We start from the raw sequence: 15,889 nt of genomic DNA, 5'->3' as shown, positions 1-15,889 counted from the left end.
TGGAAACGAATGGTCGAACTGTAAAATCATTAATCCACAAAGTATCAAAAATATTACAAAGATAAAAAAAAAAAAAAAAACAATGTTTTTGCAGAAGAGTTCCCCATACCACCTCCTAATTATATATGCCAACTCCAAGACTGCTCCACAGTGGGGAAACAACATATTCCCTGATTCCCCTGTACAGTAATCTCATAGTGAATAAGTCGGTGCATTTCATTCAGCTGATTTTCTACTTTTTTCAGTTTTCATTGTACAGACTCTTTCACAAGAGGTTCAACTCCCATCCAGACAGAAGCTCTGTGGTAGAATCCACTGATGAAGACTGGGTATCACACAGATGTACTGTTGACCAGGAAGCAGGGCCATGATTACGTTGCACATAGAGGGAATAATGTCACTCATAAGCCCATTGCATGCCACTTCTTGAATACTACTGACATATGCATGAAATTGGAAGGTAAGAACTGCAGAATAGACTGACATGTAACACCAACACACATCCCACATATTCTGCAGTACTTACCTTTGATGTTATGCCTTTTGATGATAAGTGGTGTGACATTCTCATCGTTCATGATTTTCACATTTCATGTATTTTGTCTGGATGATTTACCATTCATGGTACTGATGTTTCATGATGATGATATATATAAATATATATATATATATATATATATATATATATATATATATATATAAATAGTTATATATGTGCACAAACATATATACATTGCTCTCACAAATACCATACACGAAATACACATATACAGTGTCAAAGTTCTGAGAAAAACACATTCTTAGTAATGCAAATAACTGTCTACATAGCTGTTCAGCTTCTCACAGCTGCAAACTAAATGTTGCTCACACATACATTTTACTTACATTTTCTTCGCAGTTTGTGTCAGTGCTGTTGTGAAAGTTACATTTTCCGTCTTTGCAACAGTAACGGTTCAAATCAGCCCAGAGTCTGTTTGGAATAAAAAGGGGAAAAAACAAATGCATAGTCACTTCCTGAACTTGGAAGGTCTGAAACAAGTTACTATGCTAAGAGGTCAAAATGTACTCATAAGTAGTAAGCAACCCTTACCTCAGTTTCTGCACAAAAGTTTTATTCATTAATTTAATTATTTATTTAACATTTGTTTATCAGGGTAATAGACTGATCCCAAAACACCTCCTTTCAATCACCAAGTCAAAGAAACTGATAAAAATATGTTATAATGTTCTAAAAAATAGAGATTTACACAATTATAAAAAAATATATATATATCACTGTGCACATAATGACAATGATGAATGCAGTTATACTAATACTATTTTAATGTATATCCCTGGTCAGCAAGCAAGTGAAGACAAAAGGACTGACATAATTAGCCTTTAGGTAAAGGTTCTGTAAGATACAGGGAAAATATAATGAGATACAGGTATGCCTCCCTACTTTCACAGATTTTACAAAACCTCCATGATTTGACCTCATATTACCCTGTTCCTCATAAAATTTATGACTTTCTGATATATCACTGAGGATTACAGTGAGTCAGTAATGCCATTTTTTTGGAGTGTTTCATACTTCTTCTAGCTCAGAAAATGTATGGTGATGCAACCTGTTGTTTTATTAACTTTTTAAGTGAATTACAGTAATAATTAAAGATTGTTCCTAAGAGGTATGGTGCCTGGGAGGAATTAGGTGTAAGGAAAAATGAAACATACACAGTTAGCTTTATCTTGCAGGTAAGAATACATAGTAGCCTGAAACTGCATGAGATCAGTTGGAATGTTGACTGAACAAAGTTCCTAGGTTTTGGACCCAGGATCAAATAAAAATGACAATTTTCCTTTAGCCTGTGTTGAGGTCAGAAGAGAATGGTGATCCACTAAATCCTGATTTCAAAGTACAAGAGACATATATCATAGTCAGCTTATTTGCCATTGAGGAGTGGATATTCTATTTTTAGCAGTTTGAACAAAAGAGCTCACAGTATAAGGTCAGCATGCTCCCTTAAAAAGGGACCCTATTGGTTCTAGGAATGTGTAACAGTCATGTTTTACAAGTTAAAAAATACTCCTGCTAATTATGCAGGAAAGAACTTTGAGATCACATAATTTATTAGCGAAGGTGTTGGTCATCAGAGGCAAATGACATTTGAGATGAACCTCTAGAATACTTTTCCTTTGGAGGATCGCTTTCTTCAGGTTTGTAGTACCTTGAACATATCCAACACTAGGAGACAGTTTGCTAATTATACTTTTAATTTGACTAAGGTGGAACTTCAGAGTAAAAGAAGGATCCAGACAGATTTCCAGGCTCTAGAATGCCTTAATAAAATAATTTCCTTCCCCAGAATAATTTATTAAATTCCTTCCAGATGGATAATGTCTGGGTCTTGCAGAAATCCATGACAGCATAACTTTGACTTGTCTCATGTTAAGATTAGATGTTTTCGCTTTAAAACATTTTAGCAGACTCACCAGATTAGTTGACAGCAACTCACTGATGGTTTGATAAGATGCTGAGGATGACTAAATGATTAAGTCATTAAGGAATCGGAATCAGAAAGTTCAAGGCTATAGAGTTAACAAATACTCAAAAAAGAAGACAAAGAACAGAATTTTTATCATATTCCAGAATAAGGAAAACAAAAACGGAATCAGTCTTAAAATGAAATGATCACTCAGCAAAATAATTTGAATCTTATCCAGGAACACCAGAACCAAACCCCATATCCTTCATATGATCCAGCAGACTTTTATAAGTAACTCATTCAGAGGCTTCTGTGAGGTAAGTGAATATGGCACCATTTGCAGCAGTGTATGTGCCAGAGAGAATAACATCTGGCAATAGTCAGACAGCAGTTAATGTATTTCTGGCAAAATAAAGACATGCAGAAGTGTAGACAGCAGACCTCAGTGAGATGATTAGCAGCTTGCTAAAAATATATATTCTTCAAAGTATTTTTGCTCATGAGGTAAGCAGGGAAGTCTGAAAACAAAGGCAGCATCAAAACACAGTACTTAATTTACACATGTACAGACTCCTTTTAGGAGTTTCCTTTGAAGGCTATTGCCAGAATGCTGGGGAATTTTAATTATGTGTAAATAAAGTACTGTGTTTTGACACCATTGTCGTTTTTTAATCATTTGTTTGTTGTATTTTAGTCTACTAGCCAGAGAAGTTCTTGGAAGAGAAAAAACAATGGAAACTTTCCAAGTAGCAGGAAAGAACCCATGGTGGAGATATAGATACTAAGATGTGAGGTTATGGAGGATAGAGAAAGCTTTTGCCAAATTACAGAAACCAGGAGTACAGACTGTTACTGCTCAGGCTGCCATATTCAAGTGACTTATCTAAGAGAGAAAGAAGTTGTTTTGAGTCATTTTCTTAAAAATAAAGAAACAGAATGAGAAGTCTCAACAATGCCTAACAGCGGGTGTCAAGGGGTTGGGGGCAGGGATCTAATAGTTCTATACAGGTGGGTTCCTTGTTAGCCCAGAAAGCAACATGGTGTTTACAACTCAATGAAAAAAGTGCATTTACCAGAAATTAATCATTAAGCTAAGCTGTAAGATGGGAAGAGTGTCCCAGATGCAGAAAAGGGAAAACAGATGTAACCCAGAGGGCTAGAGTGAAGTCTAGTATTCCACCTGTGACCAAGAGGGTGACAGGACTAAAAAGAAGCAGTACAAAGGATTAGTCTAGATAAAATCACTTTAGCTAACAGATCTAGGAGACTCTCTCACTGATACCCTCCTGAACAAAGACACCTTTTTGGTTTCTAGTAGTTTATTCATTTAGGCAGGTAGATGGATGAGTGTTCTTATTTTAATGACAGCAGTTTATTCAGTTAAGTAGGTAGATGGATGAGTGTTCTTAGAACAAGAACACTCATCATCTACCTACTTAAGTGAATAAACTACTGGAAACTTCAGCAAGGTGTCTTTATTCCTCCCACAGGGAGGGTATCAGAGAGATAGTCTCCTAGATCTTCTAGCTAAAGTAATTTTATCCGGACTAATCCTTTATACTCAGATACATAAAAGGGAGTAGGTATACAAGTAGTACAAAGAAAGAAAAAAAATCAAACACAAAATGGCAGAGGGGCAAAACAAGAGTGACTCTGAGCATGGCTGGATAGTATTAGATGCTATGAAAGAATTCTGGGTAAAAAGGTAAGGAGCTTCAAGTAGTTGTCCAAGAGAGAAGGGAGGGCATTGCTGAAATCTCAGATACATTGGCTACTGATCAGACAGTGGAACAAGGGTGTGCCCAGGTATAGATTGCTCAGGAATGACAGAAAAGGGAAGGATAGAGTGGAAAAGCAATCTGCATAAAGAAGGGCATCAAGACTGAGGTCAGAATGGAGAAGGAAAAGGAGAAACCACCCCATGAAGGGGCCAGGAAGCAATCATGGTCAAAACATATGTCAAGTACCATGGTACTCAACTGAGAAAGGAAGAAGGGGTAGGGGAGGAGAAGGAGAAACCATCCCAGGTAGGGGCCAGGGAGCAATCATGATTAAAACATATGGCAAGTACCATGGTACTCAATTGAGAACAGCAGAAGAAGCAGGAGGGGAGGAGAGTGCTGGTGGACTGATATATGCAAAGGAAGGATGATGTCAGGCTTGGCAGAATAAAGGAGTGAAACAAGAAGATTAATATTTTTGGGAATCAACATCTGATACAAACAGACTGAGGGATCTCAAGCTGTAGGGTAGAGACGTATAGACAGTTGGATTTGATTTACATTTTGGATGATAAGGCATTCAACCAACTGGTGTGGGATTACACCAGAAAGGACAGCATTAAGGATGTGGTCCTAATCAAGGTGAGTGGGGAGGTCAAGAATGTCCAGTTAAAGCAGTGTTATCCAGCAATCATCATGGCAGTATAAAGATTACAGGGGGAAGGGGAATGGCAAGCAGACAAGGGGACAAAGATGATGGTATGGAATGTTAGGGAACTACTTACTGCAGCAAAAGGAAGGTCCCAGCAGCCAAGCACAAGCACACAAAAAAACAAGGCGTAGTTAATACCTTAGTCCACGAAACAAACACTTCTTTATTTGAGACAGCAAACGTAACGTAAAGTGATTTTCGTCTCATTGATAGTGAGACTACCTCAGACAAAATTTCAAATGTAAAGCATTTCATTATATACCCTACCCAATATCCAATTAACACTCCTTAAATTAATTAATTAAATTAGTAAAAACAATCTCAGCATAATAGCTTTGCAACTAAGTGTCAAACAGTACTGCAGTCGTGCTTACATTCACATATCCAGATAGAACGCTTCAATCAGTTGCCTCAACATTCCGGACATTAATACAACCACTTTAAACCTAATATTATTACAGACCTTCACTAAAACCTTTAATCCCTATTCAATTTGATGTAATTTCAAACTTTAACGGCTAAGTAAATAAATAAATAAATCCAGTCCGTTGCATCTAATACATCCACTAAATGAGGTACAAATGTTTGTACTACCTGTCCACCCATACTCGGGTTGTTGCCACCACACTTTCGGTAAATACATAATCCAAGTTGGAAAAATATTTTTGTCATTTAAATGGAGATTTTACTAAGTAGTTAAGCTACTTTAAAGGTTGTTGACTAGTTATTCCACTCCACCTCCACCTTTTCAGTTACGGGTATACGTAACAGAACTACGCAGTAGAGCCTGCATTTAAAGCAACCATTCACTAGAATTAATAAACTCCGTTGTATCCTGTTCTCCACGAACACCCAAAACCTGGATAGCGATGGGGGCGTTTCAAACCCATTGCAGACAAATATTTTAAAATAAGAATCCATTCTAATGTTTAAAAATCTTAAACTTCTAAATGTGTTAAAATGTACATAAAACCCCTTCAACTACACATAGACATGTAACTACACATATATGAATATACCCGTAAGACATTAAGAGTTAAAAATTAAAATTAAGTCTTAATAATCTAAGAAATACCAAATATTAGTATGTTACGCTAAAAAGTGTTAAACCTAATCCCCAACCCCTAATTAAGGTGTCTCCTCAGCTATTAGTCTCCAATCATCTTGCCAGACTTTTCAGTTTTAGTATACATTTGATTGAATAGTATTCATTCAATCCTGGGTACTGACAGGCTATGGTCCGTATTTGCCACATTAATTCTAATTTTTCCAACATCAAAGAACTGGGACCTCCTCTCATCTCATCCACATTAATTGAGTCTCTAGCTCTAAATCTGAATGAATGTGTAGGACACTGTAAAATGTGTTTAGCAATTGCGCTGTCCTGTTTCAAGGTTCGGGTACTATAAAGGTGTTCATACACCCTTTCCTTAAATTTCCGATCTGTTTTCCCAATGTAGAAAACGGGGCAATTCTAGCAGCACGTCAAGTAAACCACACCTTTTGTGTTACAATCAAATTTCTGTGAGGTCATGTAATCTACCCCTCTGATGTTGAATCTTTCACCAATGTCCATGTATGGACAATACGTACACCTACCACATTTGGTCATACCTGCTTTTACTGCCCTTTGCCTATTTTCCTTCTTTTTTGATAATAAGCATTTAAGATTGTTGCCCCTTCTAATTAATTTTAGGAGTGTTAATTGGATATTGGGTAGGGTATATAATGAAATGCTTTACACTTGAAATTTTGTCTGAGAAAGTCTCACTATCAGTGAGATGAAAAGCATTTGACGTTACGTTTGCTGTCTCAAATAAAGAAGTGTTTGTTTCGTGGGCTAAGGTATTAACTATGCCTCGGTTTTTTGTGTGCTTGTGCTTGGCTGCTGGGATTTTCCTTTTGCTGCAGTAAGGAGTTTTTGGTTTGGCTTGTATCTTTACCATGTTAGGGAACTAGCTTATGATAAGGTGAGGGGGAGGAGAGGTCTGGGTGCTCTGATGCCCATATACCTTGCAGAAAGAGTGAGATGGGCTTTTCATTGCCTATCGGTTATTGCTGTTTCTCTGAGATGCAATAACCTTGGAGTGAGAATAATAAAGTTTGAATGCATGAGGTCTAGTCCCAACATTAAAATAGTAGGGGCTTGCCCCTACAAAAAAATCCTTTTTTATTACAGTTATTGGTAATTTCAACAGCTCATATACATCTGTAATGTGAATTTGTGTACTTATGCTCTAATGTATGATTTCTTAGTTTCAGGCTAGTGTGATATGAGGCTGCTGTTATTGAACATACATTGCTTGCTCCATGTTAGCACATATGACAGGACTGTGACTGACTTCAATCAGTCTTAGATCTTCAATCTTATACGTTCATAAGTAAGTACTAGGCTAGCTGTCCTTGTACGCCATTTTAAGCCTAGACAATTTAAGAATCAAACCCTGTACCTTGTCTGTGAGTTAAGCAGCTTAACCATTATATCACCCCCAACTTAATATCAATAGATTTCACAGAAAAAGGGCTCGGTCCTTGGCCCCCTATTGTTTGGCATCTACTTCTCAGACGTACAGGCCAACATGGGAGGACTTTGGCTGACAAAGTTTGCAGACGACTGCAAACTGGGCGCCATAGTGGAAAGTGCATCGGACACGGATATCCTTCAGAAGGGACTCATGGAAACAGATAGCTGGTGCCAGAGCCATGGCCTGAAGTTAAACGCCAAAAAATGTATAGTAATACCCTTCGGGAAAAACAAGGTAACCCCAAGCTACCATATAGGTGGCAATCCACTAAGCACAGAAGAGGTTATCAGGGACCTGGGGACCCAGGTTGACAGTGGCCTTTCTTTTGACACTCACATTGCTAAAGTGGTTAGAAAGACCTTCTACATTGCCCACCTGATCATGAAGGGATTCACATCCAGATCTAGTGAGGTCATTGTTCCCCTGTACTCTTCACTTAGGCCAATGATCGAGTACAATGCCCCATTCGGGATGTATCTCACCCGACATCTGCAGCAATTGGAGAGACCCCAAAAGTTCCTCACCAAAAGGATAAAGGGACTCCAAAATCTGTCATATGCTGCCAGATTGAAGAAACTCCAGCTCTATTCAGTCGCATACCGTCTGCTCAGAGGTGACATGTGCCTGACATACAAGGCCATGTCCAACCCGGAATTAATGGACATGCTCCACCTCAAAAAATCCAAATCCACCAAAACCACTAGAGCAAGCGACTTAAACCTTAGCACGGATATAAATAGGACGTGCTGGAGGGATAGATTTATCACTCAGAGACTCCCTATGCTGTGGAATAAAATCCCGGTCCATGTGAGGCAGAGCACCTCGCTGACTCTGTTCAAAAGAAATCTAGACCTGTGGATGGAAGATCGTAGGTTTACCCCGGGAATCATCTCTGTGTCACTGCTGGACAGAGGCACAACAAACTAATGGGCACAGTATTTTTTCATATAAGGGGTGGCGTAAGCCACAAAAATTTGGGCTAGGCTTATAAATGCCTTAGGGCAGATAGCCTAGTATAAACCTATGAACCTATGAACCTATGAAAAATACTAGGCTATCAATCTGCTGACTATTACAAGCCTAGCCAATAACAATGGGTCAGATTCAAACCATGTACCTTGTGTCTGTAAGGTAAAAACCTTAACCATTACACCTCATTTCCTCATGTAGAATGTTTTAAATGTTTTAAAGGTGAAAGAGGGAAGTCCAAGCTTCAGTACTTATCTGATTCTGTTTATATATCAAAACTGCCTGTCTGATGTACAGTTAACTTAGACTTTCTAATAATGCATTTTAAATCTCCCATACTTTAGACTTCAAGCTTACAACAAATGATGAGTATACACCCTGATTCCAGGGCATCTACAGACTTTTTCTTTCTTTCTTTCTTTCTTTCTTTCTTTCTTTATTATTTGCTAGAACACATTTTGAATAACATACTCACTGCTCGTAACCATAACCATAACCAGTGGAGTTCTCTGGAGTTCTATGCTGAGATCTCTCCTGTTTGACATCTTCGTTTCTGATGTAAAAACCAATATCAAAGGACTGCGGCTGATTAAGTTTGCAGATGGATGCAAGCTAGGAGCAGTCATTGAATCCATAAAATGACTTAGACATCCTGTAGAAAGGTTTGTCCCAAATAAATAAATGGTGCCAAAATCATGGACTGAAACTAAACGCCAGAAAATACATTGTTGTATCTTCTGAGAAGTCATCTACCCCAGGGAACTAACACACTGAAAATACGCTCCTAAAATCTGACCCAGTCATTGTTCTGGATTTGGGAAATGTTGTGGACAGTGACCCAACACATTACATCAAAGAGGAAAACAGTAGTGTTTAAGATGCACATTTAATACGATAAGATCAGGAAACACAGCAGCTGACAAAATAGCAAAGCAACAAAATGTAGTTCTGTATTTTATGTCTAACTAAAGAGGTTTAAATTAAAAGCATTTTTCAAATTCTAATTGTATGAATATGTTAACATACTTCATGCAGTAAACATTGATGTAATTCTGAAGATGTGTGCATAGAGAATAATACCTTTTTTGTAATATGTTCGCCTATGGCCTGGGTCATGGCTGAAAAGTGGTCAGCAGACCACCCTATTTGCCTGCTTAGCAAATGTTTGAATAAAATTACTGGCACTACAAAGAGAACAGGATGTTGTTTGGTTTCAGGAAGACTGGCCCATCTTGCTGGTGTAAGACCGAAAGTTCAAACGGCCACTTCAAACAAAATTCAAGAAGTTTGTTCTGTTGTGAGAAGGCAGTGAAACACACTGTGTTATCTTCATGTTATATCGTGGTAAATAAGTAGACCACACGGTTTATAGAGTTGTAAGGCCTTTCTTTATTAAGAGCCTCCAGGTGCGCACCCATGCTTCTTCACACAACTTCTGCAAGTCATTCCTACACCGGAACCAACAAGTTACCAGAGAATACAGAACCAACAGTACATGCTGAATTCCCCACAGCGCCCCCTACAGTACAACAACCACATTACCAGCCCGAATACTACATTCCTCCCCTTTTAAGCTAAGACATACTGTCTTACATAAGCAAAACTAGGGAACAAGTTCCATAATACATTTAATCACTTACTTGTAAATAACAGGCTAGTTATTAACTGGTTACCATACCATCTACTATTTTTAGGCTGGTAATCTATACATGCACTTTTGTTAACATTGATAGTCCTTCAAGTAACTAGGTTTAACCAGCACACGCTTAGAACGGCGCAGTGGTACCACCTTGGGTGACTCCGGTGTCACTGTTACCACTTCAGGTATCGGTGTGTCCTTCCCTGGAACGGTTGGATCCTCAGAAACCTCTCCTTCCACGTTCTGGTGGTCTCCCTCAATTTGCGATCCTCCTGCCACTGCGAGCCCTGGTTCCGAACTTAACGGTAGTTCCGAGGCCAGCAGTTCCATGGCATCCTTCTTCTGTTCACTCCTCAGAATTTGGTCTACATGTCTCCTCACCAAAAAATCTCCATTCAACCTCACCTGGTACGATAATGGACCTGTGCTCTTGACAATGAACCCTGGAATCCACTTAGGCCCATAACTGAAATTTCGCGTCATCACTGCATCTCCCTCCAGAAAACTTTGCTCTCTCCGTCGTCGATCATGACATTCTTTTTGCTTCCACTGGGTCCCCTCCACCTTAGCTCGGACATTTGGATACACTAGATCCAACGTGGATCTCAATCTCCATCCTTGCAACATCTCGGCAGGTGACAAACCCGTGGTAGATTGTGGTGTAATACGGTAGTTGAATAACACCCTTGATACTTTTGCTGCTATACTTCCTTCTCCAGACTTCTTCATCATTGCTTTAAAAGTCTGCACAGCTCTTTCAGCACACCCATTTGTAGCTGCATGGTAGGGTGCTGATGTGATATGTACGATGCCATTTTTTCTCAGAAAACCCTTGAACTCTTCACTCGTGAAACATGAAGCATTATCGGATACAATAGTCTCAGGCAGTCCTTGACTACTGAAACTCTTCCTCAAGCATTCAATGGTAACGAGAGAAGTGGGTGTCTTGACTTGATAGGCATCCATCCATTTCGAATGAGCATCCATGATTATCAAAAACATGGCCCCCATGAATGGTCCTGCATAATCTATATGAAGTCTCTGCCAAGGCCTACTCGGCCACTCCCATGGATGTAGTGGCGCCGCCACCGGCAAGTTGCGATGTTGTTGACATGTTTTACACTCATTCACAACGACTTCAATCTCGTGGTCCAACTTGGGCCACCAAAATAACCGGGCTAAGGCCTTCATTCGGGTAATGCCCACATGACCTTGGTGCAACTGCTGTAAAAGTGCCCTTCTTCCTGGGGACGGAATTATCACTCGTGCCCCCCACAATACACATCCATCTTGCACACTCAGCTCTGTTTTTCTCACCTCATAAGGCCGAAAAACTGGATCCGTTTGTTGGACTGGCCAGCCTTGCTGGACCCACTGAAACACTCTAGCAAGCACCAGGTCTTTGTGTGTCCAAACTCTCAGTTCCTTAGCAGACACCAATGTGATGTCTTCCATCATCAAAACTCGGTCCTCCGCTTCCTCTTCCTGGAGATGCCCTGGCATCGGCAAACGATTTAGTGCATCTGCATTACTATGATGTTTTCCAGGCTTATAAACAATCTCGTATTCATAAGCTCTCAACGTTACAGCCCATCTCTGGATGCGGGGAGAAACCATCTGCGGTACCGCTTTCATCTCGTTGAATAATGACAACAAAGGCTTATGATCAGTGCAAATAGTAAACTTCCTCCCATAGAGGTACTTGTGAAATCGCTTGATTCCAAACATTACAGCCAAACCATCTTTATCTAACTGGGAATAGTTTGACTCCGCTGGTGTCAAAGTTCGTGACATGAACCCAATGGGTCTCTCTTGTCCATCTGGCATCCGGTGTGCCAACACAGCCCCTAATCCATAGGGTGAGGCATCACATGACAAAATTAAGTCCTTGTGACTATCGTAGTGCACCAAAACCTCTGAAGATTGCATTAGTTCCTTTGACTGTTCGAACACTCTGTCCTGTTCCTCTTTCCACGACCACTGAGCCTCCTTCCTTAACAACTTATGTAAAGGAGCTAACAGTGTTGACAGATTTGGCAGGAACCTGTTATAGTAGTTGAGTAAGCCTAAATAGGCTTTCAGTTCTGTAACATTTGTGGGTGCTGGTGCCTGTTGAATGGCTTCCACTTTATTTGGCAGGGGGTGTAGGCCTGATGCATCCACCTTGTAGCCCAGGAACTCTGCTTCCGTTGCCATGAAAGCACATTTACTCCTCTTCACCCGTAGACCTGCCTCTCGCAGTCGTCTCAGCACCTCATTCAGCGTCTCCAGATGCTCTCGAATGTTCCTTCCCGTCAACAGGATATCATCTAAATACACAGCTACCTTTGGAATTCCTGCCACCAGTCCCTCCATTATTCTCTGAAAAATAGCTGGACTCGAAGAAACCCCAAAAGGTAAACGATTGACTTGGAACAAACCTTTGTGTGTGTTCAGGGTAACATACGCCTTTAACCCTTCTTCCAGCACTACTTGTTGATATGCCTGACTAAGGTCCAGTTTACTAAACCTTTCACCTCCCGACAGCTTTTCAAACACATCCTCCACCTTTGGCAAGGGATACTGCTCCAGCTTCGAGACTTGGTTCACTGTTAACTTATAGTCACCACATATACGTACAGCACCATCTGGCTTTAATACTGGAACAATTGGTGCGGCCCATTCCGCAAACTTTACTGGTTCAATTATACCTTGCTTAGTGAGTCTCTCTAACTCAAACTCAACTTTCTTCTTCATCGCATATGGTACAGGACGGGTTTGTAAAATCTTGGCGTTACGTTTTCTTTCACGTGTATCTTTGCTGGTGGACCCCTCCAGGTCCCCAGTTCCTCTTTGAATACTTCTTCATTATTCTCGAGCACCTCTTGCAAGGTCAGGCCCGGCTGTTCTACCTTATGGAGCTGTAGGCAGTCCATGTTTAACTCCTTTAACCACACCCGGCCTAGCAGGTTTGGTCCCTTACCTGCTACCACCATGACTGGCAACTCTTTGACTTGGTCTTTATATTTTACCTTCATTTTCACCATTCCCAACGTGGGAACTATTTCACCCGTGTAGGTTTTCAAAGTCACTGAACAGTCCTGCAGCTTCCGAGCTTCTCTAGGCCATAACTTCCCATACTCAGCCTTTGACAGAACTGTGACACTACACCCCGTATCCACTTCAAACTGCACCATTTTACCATTTAAGTCCAACTGGGTTTTAATGGGATCAACTCTTTCCCACCTGGCCTCTTTCACATTAAACATTGTGAACACTTCTTCGGCTTCTCTGGTTGGTTGATCTGTAACTTCACGCATGTGGTGTGCATACTGCCGTTTTATTTTTCGGTTTCCCTTCCTTTCCATCATACTGCTTTTTTCCTCCCCCTTTTTCGGCTGCTCCCGAGAGGGTATTGAGCGGCACATTTTCTTTACATGGCCCTTTTTCCCGCAAGCATGACATTTTACAGTTAAAAAACGACAGTTCCGTGACAAATGTTCACCTCCACACCTGTAACAAGCATACTGACCAGACTTCCCTTGTGAATTATGCTCCATAACCACTTTATGCACTGGCAGTGGGGTCGCACTCCTGCTTCCAACCCCTTCCGTGGTTTTCTGTTGTAAATCCCGAATGTCTTTAGTCGCTGTCTCTATGGCCTGTGCCAACTTCAAGGCCTTTTCAAACGACAAGTCAGGCTCCGCTAACAATCTGCGTTGTATGCGGTCGTCTGCAATGCCACATACGAGCCTATCTCGTAGCATTTCGTCAGTCTGTCCCCATAATCACAATGTTGTGCCAGTTCCCTCAACACTGCGACATACTCCATTACCGTTTCATTAGCCATTCTAGTCCTTGAATTTAACTTGAACCTCTGGACTATTGCACTCGGCTTCGGGTTATAATGTGACTGAAGTAAACTCGTCAACTCTGTGAACGATTTGTCCCCCGGTTTATCCGGACTCAATAAGTTCCTCATCAGACTGTACGTCTTACTGCCCACCGAGCTTAGCAATATGGCTCGCTTCCGACCCGCTTCCATTATCTGGTTTGCCTCAAAAAAATGTTCCAACACTTCACAATACTCCTCCCAGGTCTGTGTCTGACAGTCGTATGCCACTAGTGACCCCAACATGGAACCCGACATCACTCCAGCAGGCCCTGTCTCTTCGTCATCCGACATGAACTACAGCTCACCAGGTTACTCGCAGCGGACTCAGAAGCATCCCATCTTCTCGTCGCCAATATGTTATATCGTGGTAAATAAGTAGACCACACGGTTTATAGAGTTGTAAGGCCTTTCTTTATTAAGAGCCTCCAGGTGCGCACCCATGCTTCTTCACACAACTTCTGCAAGTCATTCCTACACCGGAACCAACAAGTTACCAGAGAATACAGAACCAACAGTACATGCTGAATTCCCCACAGCGCCCCTACAGTACAACAACCACATTACCAGCCCGAATACTACACTTCAATAATTATTCCAAGCCCAGGTCACAATATTAGTTTATGCATTTACTTTTGTTAACCAAATTAGTCCTACTTAGCAGGGCCTACTTTTAGGGCAGAACCTAGGTAGAATTTACACACTGGCTAGCAGAAATTTGGCCAGGATGCAGGGGAAATCTCATTACTTGCTTCTGATAAGTGTCATGGGATTGTTTACATCCACCAGAACTATCACCAGTTCAGGCAGGTGGGACCTCAGTCTAATATCTAATCCAAAGGACAGCAATTCAGGAATGCCATACCCCTTATGTAGTACTGTTGTGTCAGTATTAGAAAAAAAAATAATGCAAGTACCTAGTGTGTGAACAGACCGTTGTGATCTTCCTGCATTAAATATGAGGGCACTACCTGTGAGCCAATAACACTAGTAACACGGGAAAAAGTGAATCCCTTTTCAAATTTGAACTCCCAGGTTTGCAATCAGACCAGACCAGACTTCAAAAAATCATATTTATTACTTAAGAACACAACCACAACTCATTGAAGATGGTAGGATCCTCCCATTTATGAAAAAAATGTAGTATACTCCTATGTATAATAAAGTTTATAGACTGCTGTCTTTCCACAGTTTAGTGTAGAGTAAGAAATGGGTATTATAGCCTCAGATCAAATGCAGATGGTGCTACGTATCTTAGAGAGCTATGTAACAGAAATCAAGCAAGTGTCTGCCTTTTCTTTCCAGAGTCCTGCCAACTGGATCTGGCTGCCTAAATCTATGAGGGATGTGACGAACCTACATTGTCAAGAAAAAATATTTAACTTTCCTGAATACTACAGGAATATACACAGAGTCCACCCAACCATTTTGTCACCAAACCAATTACAACTTTTCCCACTGTACCTCTTCTTCTCAACCTGTATGTCTAAAGTATACTTTTCAGGTACACCTGACTTAATAGTTGTTATGAACAAGCTTATTATTGTTTTTAAACTACAATGTGATGTTATACTTGATGTCTCTCTGTCCTCACCATTCCTCCTTAGTGCCTTCTTTCCTACTTCCTCTTGACAATACAGTCTAACTATACTTTCTTTATGAATATTTCACATGAAAACATAACACCTATACTGACTTTACAGAGAAGTGTTAGGTACTGTCCTGATGCACGCCTCTGGTTACCCAGTAATATTGAATGGTAGTGTAAGTAATGTCAGGATATATCATAATTTTAGTCAAACAAGCAAGTTTTGATCTGTATAAAATGGCAGCTCAGTAGAAACAATGTTAACAGTTCAGTCATAATGAGCACATTGGCACTAGGCTCTAGGCTCTAAATGCAATACATTATAGGATACAAACATTCTTAAAACGGCTGTGCTATGCAATAACCTCTGGTTACTGGCTAGGCTTGTAATAGTGTACA

At 40.4% G+C, this 15,889-nt stretch overlaps 1 protein-coding gene across 1 annotated transcript in view; it reads right to left on the bottom strand.

The window, feature by feature from the left end:
* Positions 1-15,889, bottom strand: part of LOC122809647 (lysosomal protective protein-like) — a 475,524-nt gene that overhangs the window by 282,771 nt on the left and 176,864 nt on the right. The window contains exon 6 of the mRNA XM_044081292.1: positions 886-970. Within this exon, the coding sequence (XP_043937227.1) occupies positions 886-970 (85 nt within the window). The remainder of the gene's footprint in view (positions 1-885; positions 971-15,889) is intronic.

Source organism: Protopterus annectens, chromosome 8.part0 (genome assembly GCF_019279795.1).
Source record: "Protopterus annectens isolate FY-2018-M chromosome 8.part0, PAN1.0, whole genome shotgun sequence".
NCBI classification, from domain to species: Eukaryota; Metazoa; Chordata; order Ceratodontiformes; family Protopteridae; genus Protopterus; species Protopterus annectens.
Note: the sequence above shows the minus strand (reverse complement) of the source record. Positions and strands in the feature narration are given on the sequence as shown.